This window comes from Narcine bancroftii, chromosome 5, assembly GCF_036971445.1.
Source record: "Narcine bancroftii isolate sNarBan1 chromosome 5, sNarBan1.hap1, whole genome shotgun sequence".
Classification (NCBI taxonomy): Eukaryota; Metazoa; Chordata; class Chondrichthyes; order Torpediniformes; family Narcinidae; genus Narcine; species Narcine bancroftii.
Window position 1 is genome coordinate 233,909,217 of NC_091473.1, and position 12,254 is coordinate 233,921,470.

The 12,254-nt window shown below is 41.8% G+C and overlaps 1 protein-coding gene across 1 annotated transcript; it reads right to left on the reverse strand.

The window, feature by feature from the left end:
* Positions 1-405: 405 nt before the first annotated feature.
* LOC138762942 (G-protein coupled receptor 37-like 1) lies at positions 406-7,326 on the reverse strand. The gene is made up of 2 exons (XM_069936449.1): positions 6,265-7,326; positions 406-1,987 (listed from the first exon to the last, which is right to left on the reverse strand). Exons 1-2 carry the CDS (start codon positions 7,036-7,038, stop codon positions 1,184-1,186), a joined length of 1,578 nt encoding a protein of 525 aa, XP_069792550.1. The 5' UTR covers positions 7,039-7,326; the 3' UTR covers positions 406-1,183.
* Positions 7,327-12,254: the final 4,928 nt, after the last annotated feature.

The following is a 12,254-nucleotide window of genomic DNA, read 5'->3' on the forward strand; positions in this document are numbered from 1 at the left end:
TTACTCCTATCTGATATTTGTAGTGGAGTTCTTATCAAGTCAATACATGATATATAGGTTTGAGTTGAACAAGTTTTGTTTTGATATGCTAAATAGAGAGCTTTTTTTTGGTACTGCTGATTCACTCTGAAGTACTAAAGTCAAGTTCATCTGGCAGCCTCATGGCTGAGACTAGTAATTTAATGTGGACTAGAAATGCGCTCAGCTGTGAATTGAGGAACTTTGCTGAACCATTAATGCAGTCGAACTCTTGTCCATCTCAAGGAGTTTGGGTGCAAGCAAATATGGAACAGAACTATTGTCTTGGACAGCAATGCTCAGTGCATTTTCACTTGCTTGAACTAAAGTGGATGGAAAGTAAACTAAACGGAAAGTTTGAAAAATAAAACAAAAGCCAGTCCCACGTTTTGAAAACCAAAGAACTGGTCACATTTTTATTTGACACAATACTAAACCAACATAGCAGAGCTAACAAAGTACATCCCTATCCTACATTTATATGGCATGCACTGCTTTTTCAACATGTATTGTGAATGTAAAAATATCCATTTTCCTAATATTTTATAAAATCTAGATAGCTTCCTGGGAGTAATATTTTCTTTATAGTCTAGGGCTCTAGATCAAAAGAAAAAAAAACCCAACATACCTAAAACCTAACAATAATAAATGTTATAATGATAATAACATGTAATAATAAATATTACTTCGTATACAATGAACATGTTACTTTAGACCTTAATGAAAAATGTTCTACGTGTAAATAGTGACCCCAAAATAATAGGTTATGATGAAATATGTCTTAGTAAAGATAACCTTTAACATTAAAAGACTATTAGGCATAATTCATTATAAACAATTGAAAATTTTCTATTGGAGCAGCTGGGTATATTACTGATATTTTGCTAAAACATATCTTTTTAATATTTTCTGACATGTTTCATTGAATGACAAAAATTCACAACCTGACGAAGAATTGAAACACAATCCAGTTATTCACATACAGTCTTCGATTGCTATCACAGCAAGAACTTACCAGAGCTAACTAAAGTTCTGCTGATGTGCTAGTTCAAGAACCTACTGCTGTGCACCGGTAAGTAAAAGAGAATTAGCTGTCTACTAAGAGCTGCTGACAGACATCTTCACTGTTCAGCCATAATCTTTCTTATTCCGAAGGATCGCTGCATTAGCACTGGGTACCAAGAGTCAACGTTGTTGTCGTTTCCTTCGGATTATGGCAGAAAATTGACGCCATTTCCATCTTCAGCTTCCTGTCACGAACATCACTTCCTGAGGGCTCCGGGGTACATTCATCACAGCAACAGCAACAACAGTCCATGAAGGCTAGGCCCAATGGCTTACAAAGGCAGAGAACCAATACTGGGGTTACAGATGATTTAAAGAACAGAAAGAACTGATTAATGATATTGAGTAAATCAATGGTCCCCTTGGAGATTTCAGAAGTATAGCCCACCACAATACTGGAGATATTTTCAGGTATGATACAGCAGCTGTAGAGGATGGTTAGGCCAATTAAGGTGTAATTCCTTTGACTTTCGTAATGGCCGAGCTTCGATGTACTTTTGAGGTCAGCTTTCTTTTCAGTGTTTTTCACCCTTCTTGTCACTAACTGGCAACTCACTGTAAAAATGACAGGCAAACAAAAGTAGCAGCCAAAATACCACCACATCCTGGAATTCTCATAGGTTAATGCAAGTCCATAGATATGCTCGGGAAGGTTTGAAGATGTTTGCATGATACAATAGTCAGTGATAACTCCAGAGATAATGGAAGTCTTTTGGTCCAGTTGCCAGAGAAGAACTTCAGGGAGTGCCAGTAACATGGATCCTATCCAGATGACTGCCATTTTAGCGATAATAGACAGGCAACTCTCTATCAGCCTAATCTGTGACTGTACAGTTGTCGCAGAACGGAAACCGTCAATGCTTAGTGCACACAAACTAAAGGTGGTGACCCCAAGAGAAGAGACCTGGAAATTAAAATAGATGAATGTAAAAGAAAATCCAACAACCGTTCTGTGCCAGCAATGCTCATATTCCCACATAAAACCACAACGTACAATTAAAACTTGTAAAAAAAAATAGAAATAACTATGATTTATTTAATGAATGCTAAATGAGATTGTGCCAACTGAATTGATAAATTGACCTTTCAAATATAACAATGCATTTAGCAACACTACTAAATCAGAGTTAAATAAAAAAAATATTTTCCAACAATATAACATTTAATAATATTTGTTTGAGGCCTTTTGAATTACGTTGAATTTTGATTATCCATTTTATATATTGGAATTTATTGTATTCCATTTTTAAAAAATGTAGAATGATAGAACATTCCTTTTTGAATACTCTCTTTTTGTGCAGATTACTTGAACATTTGGCATGTATGTGGGCCCAGCAGTGAGCTTCAATTTGTAAAAATTGTGCACTGCCTTTGAAACCTACTTATTCTCAGAGGACTAACACATACTGTCAAGACAGTAGGAGAATAATAATATCAATCTCATAACTAAATTTCAATGCACAATTCCATAAGCAGCGCTTGTACTTCCAAAAGATTAAAATAATCACTTGAATCAAAACAAATATTTATTAAAAAATCTCTTTTATTGAGCAGAGCCTCTCAACATTGCCTCATCCAATCCATAAAAATGTTGTTTACTCCATCCCACATGTATGTGGCATTATGCTAAGTACAATGAACTGCTGTCACAGTCACCAAGAACACTTGCATCTTTCTTATAGGAGTATTTGCATAATCAAAGCTGAATGCCAAAACTTTGAAACAAAATGAACTTCTGAAAGATAGTACATCCTTTGATATTGTGCTGCTCTACTTCTCCAAACTTCCTGCAGCTGATACTGAAGGGAAAGGCTTCTATTTAGCTGAATTAAAAATTTAAAAAAATGGGGGTGGGGGTAGGAACCTCTGTATTGACAGGACCTGTGAAGTCTCCAAATGGACAGTCAGCATTTATATAGAGATGTGAATAAAACAGGAAAGTCTGCAGACACTGATTGATGGAAACACTCAATGCTGGAGAAACTCAGCAGGTCAAATAGTGAACAAAAGTAGCAGCCAAGGTAAAGATGGTATAGCAAAGTATACCATCTATATACCAAGTATACCTATAGCAAAAATAAAGATGCATAACCAACGTTTTGGGCTTGAGCCCTTCATCAAGGTACCTTGATCAACACATCATTCACAGGATGACCACTGGTGTAATTCACATAACATTTCCATTGAAGGATCAACAGCTACAGGCTGAAATGAAAAAAAAAACTAACATGTTGAGCGCAAGATCATTTTTCAGATCACTGCAAGAACACTGTAGGTACTTCTGTGAGCTCTGAAGTCATAGGTGGAAGTGTGTTAATGTTGATGTGGACATTGCTCCTCTGAAGAGTAAATAGAAGCCCAGGCTTCTCACAAATCTAGGATGGATATGCTGTTGGGTGCGGCTGAACCCTTTCATCTCTCCAGTGATATGTCTCTGAGGGTGCCTGATACATACTCCTGTCTATCAAGAACTAGATAGCAGCAGGCTACCAAGAAAGCCAATGAAATGTCGGCTTTCATTGCCAGAGGGATGGAATTTAAGAGTAGGTCAGTTATGCCGCAAATGTACAAGGTACTGGCGAGGCCGCATCTGGAGTACTGTGTCTATTTCTGGCCTCCTTCCTTGAGGAAGGATGTTGTGGCTTTGGACATGGTGCAGAGGAGGTTCACTAGGCTGATTCCAGAGATGAAAATGTTATCCTGTGAGGAGAGATAGAGTTGCCTGGGACAGTACTCGCTGGAATTTAGAAGAATGAGACAGGATCTTATAGAAACATATAAAATGATGAAAGGCGTAGATAAGATAGAGGATAAGTAGTTTCCATTAGTGGGGACAGGGGAGGTGGGGGGAGAACCAAAACTACCTTCAAAATTCAGGGTAGTAGATTTAGGGCCGAGATGAGGAGGAATTGCTTTTCTCAGAAGGTGGTAAATCTGCGAAATTCGCTGCCCATTGAAGCAGTGGAGGTGACCTCAGTAATTATATTTAAGACAAGATAGATTTATACATGGTAAGGGAATTAAGGGATGTGGGAAAAGGCAGGTAGGTGGAGTGAGTCAATCATCAGATCAGCCATAATCTCATTGAATGGCACAGTAGGATCGACAAGCCGGATGGCCTACCCCTATTTCATATGTTAGGTCATACATAAAGAGACAAATTTAAGTTCTTTGGAATCACTATCTAGGAAGTTCTTTCTTCGACCCAACACACTAATGACATTGTGACAAAAGCATATCAGTGCCTCTCCTTCCTCAGGAATTTGCAGAGGTTTGATATGACATCAGAAACCCTGGCAAATTTCACAAATTTGTGATGGAAAGTGTGCTGACTGGCTGCATCACCAATGGGGGCACCAATACCACTGGGTGTAAGGCACTCCTGAAGGAAGTGGACACAGCCCAGGACATCACGGTTAAAACCCTCCCCATTATCAAGAACATCTACAGGGAACGTTGCCATTTGAGAGCAGTAGCCATCATCAAAGACCCACACCACCCAGCACATGCTCCCTTTGTGCTGATGCCATCATGAAGGGGGCATAAGAGCCACAAGACTCGTACCACCAGGTTCAGGAATAGCTGCTCCCCCTCCACCATCAGACTCCTTAACAACAAACTCAATCAGGAACTCATTTAAGGTCTCTTACTTGTGTAATTTATTGATTTTTAAAATTCTCTCCGTATTCCACAGTCAGTTTATTTACAGTCATTATCTTTTGCAGTTTTTGTTTGCTTACATGCATACAGTGTACAGATTTTTCTTCTGCATTATCAGTAAGTGGTAATTCTGCCTCGCCTGCACGAAAAAGAATCTTAGGGTTGTATGTGATGTCATGTATGTGCTCTGATAATGCATGTGTAATGAAAAATTAGAAATCAGAAATGGACATGGGATGTCACCTTTGCTTGCAATTTAGTGCATGGCCAGTGTGAGGAGTTGGTGGTGGTGGGTATGATGGTGTGTAGCAACCTGTCAGGGAATGGAATCTGAAAATGACTGGTCCTTTGAATAAACTTGTTAAAAGTGTCAGTCCGCCAATATTTATGAAATTTTAATTGATTGAAAGATCATGTCACTTGAGTGAGTTTGACCCATAAACCAAAACAATAGTGGAAAACACATTTCAACCAAAACAAAAGTCCACACAATGATGGAGACTAGTGTTAAGAAAAAAATACAGATTTGCTTTACTCCTTTATAAGATGACTCCAAACCTTGTGTTTGATTTTTGGGTGGGGTCTATTGCAGATGAATTTCTTGGCTTGAGTAAAACATGAAAGTCTGCAGACACTGTGATTGAAGTAAAAATACCATATGCTGTCGTAACTCCACCAGGTCAAACAATGTGCTTTATATTGCAAAGATAAAGATACATAAGCAATGATTTGGGCTTGAGCCCTTGATTAATTATGAGAAAATGTAGGCAGGCACCTTATCAAAAAGGTGGTGGTGGTGGAAGGGAGAGAAGCACAGGCCCACAGACAGGTCGTAACAAGCAGGGGGTAATAGGTGGATTAAGGAGGGAGGGCATGCCATGGGGAGGAGGAGGGATGGCTCTCTGAATGGAGAGGGAATAGGGTAGAGAAAGGACAACAGAGGGAATGGCAAGGGAGGGGGAAAACAGGGATTAAGCTAGCAGGTACCAGAGAAGTCGATGTTAATGCCATCTGATCGGAGGGTGCCCAGATGGAAAATTAGATGTTTTCTTCTCCAGTTTATGGGCGGTCTTGGTCTGACAGTACTTGAGCCATGGACAGACATATCAGAATGGGAGTGGGGTGCTGAATTGAGGTTGGCCACTGATGCAGACAGAAGGAAGGTGCTCAGCAAAGTGCCCCCCCCCCCCCCGCCCCCCCCATTTGGCGTCCAATCTCTCCAATGGAGAGAAGGCCACAAAGGGAGCAAGAGATGACTCGGCAGATCCACGAGTGGTGTTCCTTCACTTGAAAGGCAATGTTTAGGGCCCGGAATGGTGGCGAGGGAGAAGGTGTGGGCACCTGTGAAATTCTTGGCCCAACAACTTTCTTCCAGTCAGTCCGGACGGTTTAGGGCCCCATGAACCACAGTCCTGTGGTCACCTTGAGCAGACTCACCTGCAAGTCCTCCCTCGGCTCCCCATCAGGGTGGCCTTGAGAAAGCACCAGCTCATGACATGTTCACCTAACCAGCGACCTTACCTCCATGTAAGGCACCACCTTACAGCCGATGTCTCCAAGCAACCTTTTCTTGGTGATCTCGTTGAACACGACCACGGGCAGACAGAAGAAGGTGACGAAGAAGTCCCAACAAGCCATGCCGGCCAGAATGTTGTTCCAGGCGCTCTTCATGTAATAGTTGTGGCAGACGATGCACATGACGGCCAGGTTCCCAATGATCCCGACGGCGAAAAGAATCAAGGAGAGCAGGACCACGGCATAAGCGCTGTACGTGGTGTCAGCGACCGAGGACAGCCCGTTCTCCAACTGCAGCCTCTTCGCCGTCGTTTCCACTTGCTGACTCTGCTCGCTGGGGACCCCCCGCTCCCCTGCTCCTTGCAACTGGCCCCCTTCTCCCCGGAACGGGGAGAGAAGGGTCCGCGAAGTGACCTGGAAAGGAGGGGTGGGCGAGAGATGGCGAGGCTGACTCCGCAGGGACGCGGCGCTCGCCTCCGCCGGGAGAAGGCTGTCCTCGGGTGCCCCCCGCCTCGCCCCGAACTCAGGGTGAGGGGGGGAGCCGCCCGCTCCACTCCGGACCCTCGGGCCGGACCTCCCTCTGCTCCAGTTCCCCCCGTCCCAGCTCGGTGCCCCTGCTCCTGCCACCTTGGCTCCGACCCCTCGATTTGCCAGCTCTCCCATCCCCTCCCTTGCCCCCGGGCTCAGGTCGGGCTGCCCTTCGGAAGTTCCCGAGGCGGTGAATCCGGAGACAAAGAACCAGAGCAGAAATAAAATCGCGAAAGAGAGGGACATTTCCATGACTTTCCCGGCAGGTCAACAGCCGACTCGGGATCTCCCCCCCACCTCACGGGGGAAAATAAAACCACCCACCCACTTTGCACGTTTTATTTGCTTGCAAAATCTGCCGGCGCTCTCGATTTGTCAGGAGAGATGCCCCTCGATTACAACGTCGAAACTCTGCCCCTCTCAAACTTCACTGGCTTGTTGCAAGAGTGCGTGGTCGTCCCAATGTTCACGATCCCATGGCTGGTGCAGATAAAGGGAAGGTTTAGTTGCCCTCTGTTGGCGTGAATGAAGGCATTCCCTGAATGACAATCAGAGATGGCACGACCTTCGTTGTTTGGCCGCAGAATCGCAGTGTCCTGATGTAAACTGCAAAATAAATATAGATAGTGCAAGAAAAGAAAATTAGAAGTCCAAGTGGTTCATTGTTCATTCGGGAATCTGATGGCAGCAGGGAAGAAGCTGTCCTTGTGCTCTCTCCAGGCTCCAGTACCCACCCCACCATGGTAGCAGAGAGAAGAGGGCATGGTCTGGGTGGTTGGGGTCCTTGAGGATAGGGGCTGCTTTCTTAAGGCACCACCTCTCGCAGATGTTCTCGCAGCCAGAAAGCTCTCCACCAATGCTTTCCGAGAGTCTTCGGCGACATACCTAATCACTCAAATTCCTCACAAAGTATAGCCGCTGGGGAGCCTGCTTCGTGATTGCATCGACGCCGAGGTTGCAGGACAGATTGTCGGAGATGTTGACACCCAGGAATTTGAAGGTCTCGACCTGCTCTACTGCTGCCCCCTTGATATGGACTGGTTTGTTTTCTCCAGGTTTCCTCCTGAAGCTCTCAGTCATCTCCTTGGTTTTACTTAGTTTGAGTGCAAGGTTGTTGTTGTTGTCACACCACTGAACTAGCTGATCTTTCCCCCTCCTGTATGCTTCCTCATTACCCTCTGGGATTCTGCCAATAACTGTGGTATCATCGGTAAATTTGTAGATAGCATTTGAATTGTGTCTGGCCACACAGTCATGAGTGTAGAGCAAGCAGTTCACAACTTTTTTTTTCCTTCTCGCATATCATTGTAAGTAACCAGCTTAGGATGTCATAGGTGCTCTGTGGTTAGGAAGGGATTACTTAAGGTGGTATGTGATTGGAAAAGAAATGGTTGAGAATTATTGGTGAAGAGTGAGTAGAGCAGTGGGTTAAGCACGCATCCTTGAGGTGCGCCGGTATCGATCACCAGTGAAGAGGAGGCATTGTTTTCAATTCCTACTGACTGTGGTCTTCTGGATGAGGTGCCTTCTAATTAAAGTGTAAGATAGCAGGTTCAGGATGATCTAAATAAATTCAAATTGTATTGTATTAATTTATTAAGAATTCAATCATCAATAACATGGACATCTGATTCCCATCTCCTCAATGAACAGCTGCATTCCACTTGAAAAATGTCACATATAGGCTTAGGAGGGGATAGAACTCCTTTCAAAAAAATCTGGCAGCCCAATAGGTACCTCCCTGGAGCCACCATATGGTCATGAATGCTACTGACTAGCCAGGAGATCTCTGTAAAGATGTTAACATTGTGATATTATCATGCCTCTCTGTGTTTCACTGTACGCAGTGACAATGGGATTTTTCTGTTTTTTTTTATTTAATTGGACATACAGAAGGGTTGGGGGAGGGATTGGTTCTTTTAATATTTTGTATTTTGTATGGTTGTTAAAATGATAAATAAAATATAACAAAAAAGGACCCAATCATCATGGATTTGCTTGTTTACATTTTGAATCTGAATCCTGTTAAAATAAAGCAACAATAACAGGGCATGCTAATTAACACTAATTTCTCCACATCCCCAGTCTCAATAAGGGGATTTGGTCCAAAGCATCAACTGTTCATTTCCTCCCACAGATGCTACTTGATGCACTGAATTCCTCCAGCATTATTGTGTTGAGCTGCATTTTGGAAATGATCAGTTAACAGACCACAGCTGTAAGCCATGGAAACAGTGTACAGACCTGGAGAAGATGAGATGTGAAGGTAAGAAGGGAAGGAAAGTGCCAAGACAGCAATAGGACATTTTTGTGGGGCTGGGATTGGTAGGTTGACTAATGGAAAGTTAAAGTGGCAGGATGAATAATTAAAGACTTAACAACAAAATTCAAAATTTTCACCCACTGAGAAAATATTCAACAGCACAAAAATCACCTAAACAGGTAGAAACATGTTTGTTGGCTCACACAAGCTTATCATTAACAATATAATTCAATTTCAAGGCAAAGGTTTCACCCAAATATGGATCAATTTACTTATGTGGATACCATAAACTCTGATTACAGGGTCATTGGTATCAATTATTGACCTGTCACAAGTAAAATATAAGTGTGTGTGCATTTGCTCTATGTACTCAACTCTATGATTGCACTTGGAGGCACAGAATATATTATTCTGGACATAAGTAATGCAAACTTTCCCTCCCCTGGTTAAATGCTACATCCAGTTTTTTTACAAGGGGTAAAGCCATCTTTGCTGGCTGTCAAGGTTTTCTGAGTGTTTTGATATGGAACCTTCTCACTGCTCCTCCTCAGGCTACTGGACCATTAGATATGGGGAGCCTCTCCACTGGGCCCAGGTAAAATGGAAGATAAGGTGGCATTCTAATGTGGGGAATATGATCCATCCTCATGACAAGAGAAATTCTTGTTCTGCTTTGCTTTGATATCAGTATGGGTTCCTGCTCTGGATGTGATCTGTTTCGCTAATAAGAGTGAGATTTGAAAGGCTAAACAAATAGGTGCCAGCTGTAGAAGATCAGAAAACTAAGGGTGACTCAGGCTTCCAATCTTTAAATTTCAGATTTATTGTCAGAGTACTGTTACAGAGTTCTGTGTTGTGTATTGGCCTGTGTTATATGGTTTTATGTTAAAAAGTGACAGTTTGCCCAAGGTGAAGGTGGACTGCTGAGAGAGTGGGAGACGGACTGAGCATATGCAGAAAATGATCTAAAAATTTCTGGACTTGGACGATAAACCACCACTGGGGGGTGCTGTGGACTGGAAGGAGGCCCAGAGCAGGAGTCATGGTCTGGAGGACAGTTTAGAACGTTGGGATTTCAAAAAGGATGAGCATTCCGAAGGCAGCTAGAAGGATCCGGACCAAGCCGATGGTTCCTCTCTCTGCAAGCAACACAAGACAACTTCAAATTTTGTGCTCTCTCTCTCTCAAAGATCTTTTGGCTTCAGTTTACCAAACAAACTGAATTTTGTTTATGATTTTTGCTTTGGTTGAGATTGAAGTTTTGTGAGTCTTGTTTGTTTTGTGTCTAAGTTTTTCTGTGGGCTGGTTGGAAATATAACTTAGACTTTAATTACATATGTTATATTTAGGCTGGGGAATTTATTAGTTTTACATTGTTATAGAAATTTGCATAGTAACCAGTGGGCATTATAATAAGGCGGGGGGGGGGGGGAGAGGGGGCAGAATTTTGATTTAAAGTTTGAAGGTGAATTTTTTTGTTAATAAAGTAATTGTTCATCTTTACCCCTGTGTGATATGCTTTCTTTGTGGTTGCTGGTTTGATCTTGTAAAAGTACATACATGACATCACATACAACCCTGAGATTATTTTTTACTGCAGGCAAACAGAATTACCACTTATTCATAGTGCAAAAAAAATGTACTCAATATATGTAAACAAATAAAAAAATGTAAACAAACTTATTGTGCAGTACAGAGAGAGAAAAAAGCTCAATAAAGCGTAAAAGTCCTTATTTGAGATCCTGATTGAGTTTGTTGTTGAGGAGTTTGACGATGGAGGGGTAGGAGCCGATCCTGAATCTGGTCATGCAAATCTTGTGGCACCTTGACCTTTTTTCCCGATGGTAGCAGTGAGAACAGAGTATTCTGAAAAATCTGAAAACACAATTCTCCATTACCACTCTCTGACTCCTACAACCAAGACAATTTTGTATCCAGTTAGCTAGCTCACCCTGGATCCCATACGGTTTTATCCTCTGGACCAGTCTGTCATGGGGGAATCATGAAAACAATACCTTGCTAAATCCATGTAGACAACATCTAGTATCTTGTCCTCATCAAACAATAGTGAACAATGGTTAAAAGTGCTCATTTTCAGCAAAACTCCCATCAGCATTAGATTATATTTCATTTAAGCTCATTAAAACAGGAATGTTGTTGGGTTTGGAGACAAATGTTAGAGCAAGAGTGTGTTTATCCTTCCAGCAGATGGCACTAACGGTTTGGATAACATTACGGTGTTGCGGTAATAGGAGAGGGGCAGTTAAACAAAGAAAGGTTGTTGTCGTAAAATTCCAAGCTCAAATTGCACATAATAAATTGCTATTTACTGTAATTATATAATCTAATGACAGAACCATTGCTGAAATAAAATTGCACACTTTGTGAGACATTAGATATATAATCTATATTAATCAATGAATTTATTTAGAATATGAAATGCACCATAATATTTTGGGGTAAATCCACTTAAAACTTGGAAAGATATGGTTATATTGCAGATCTGTGCACCATTATTCAAATATCAGTAAAGCAGTATAGATAGCCTAGCAGTAAGCACAACGCTGTTACAGCACCAGCGGCCGGGGTTTGAATCCAGCGTTATCTGTATGGAGTTTGCAGGTTTTTCCCATGTCTGCATGGGTTTCCTCTGGATGCTCCAGTTTCCTCCCATTCTTCAAAACAAACTGGAGGTTGTAAGTTAATTGTAAGTTAATTGGGTATAATTGCATGACAGGTACGCCTAAATTTAAAAAAAATTAAAAATGATTCTGTGGAATTGAAGTTCCCTTTCCAAAATACACCTGTCAGAGTTCACTTAATGTGACTCTTTTGATTTTATAAATCAGAAATACTTTTGGTTCCAAAGCATAAGATATGAGATCCTTAACACTTTTATTTTTGCACAATTGAGAAGTTGTCAATAGTGGATTAGTCTCTAACCAAATTGTCAGTCATCCTTTTTTCTCTACAGATGCTGTTCAACCTATTAACTTCCTTCTGCAGTTTGGCTTTGCTTCAGATTCCAGCATCTGCAGTTTCTTAAATCTCCAGAAAACATGTGGCTAATTTTCCTGAACCTTGGCCATCGACAGAAAGGTCAGCAAAAAGTGCTGGCAAATCTTGCTGACCACTTTGCTTGCATTTCATGCTCTCCCAGGAGTTCCAGGGAACTGGTGATAGGTAGAGTTTGATTGGTATGGGA

Bases quoted from the DNA above. Each gene is read 5' to 3' on its own strand.
- LOC138762942 (XM_069936449.1), bottom strand. From the start codon at position 7,038: ATGGAAATGTCCCTCTCTTTCGCGATTTTATTTCTGCTCTGGTTCTTT. The intron at 1,988-6,264 runs GTAAGGTCGCTG...TTTAATTTCCAG, and splicing joins AGGTGGTGCCTTACATGGAG to GTCTCTTCTCTTGGGGTCAC.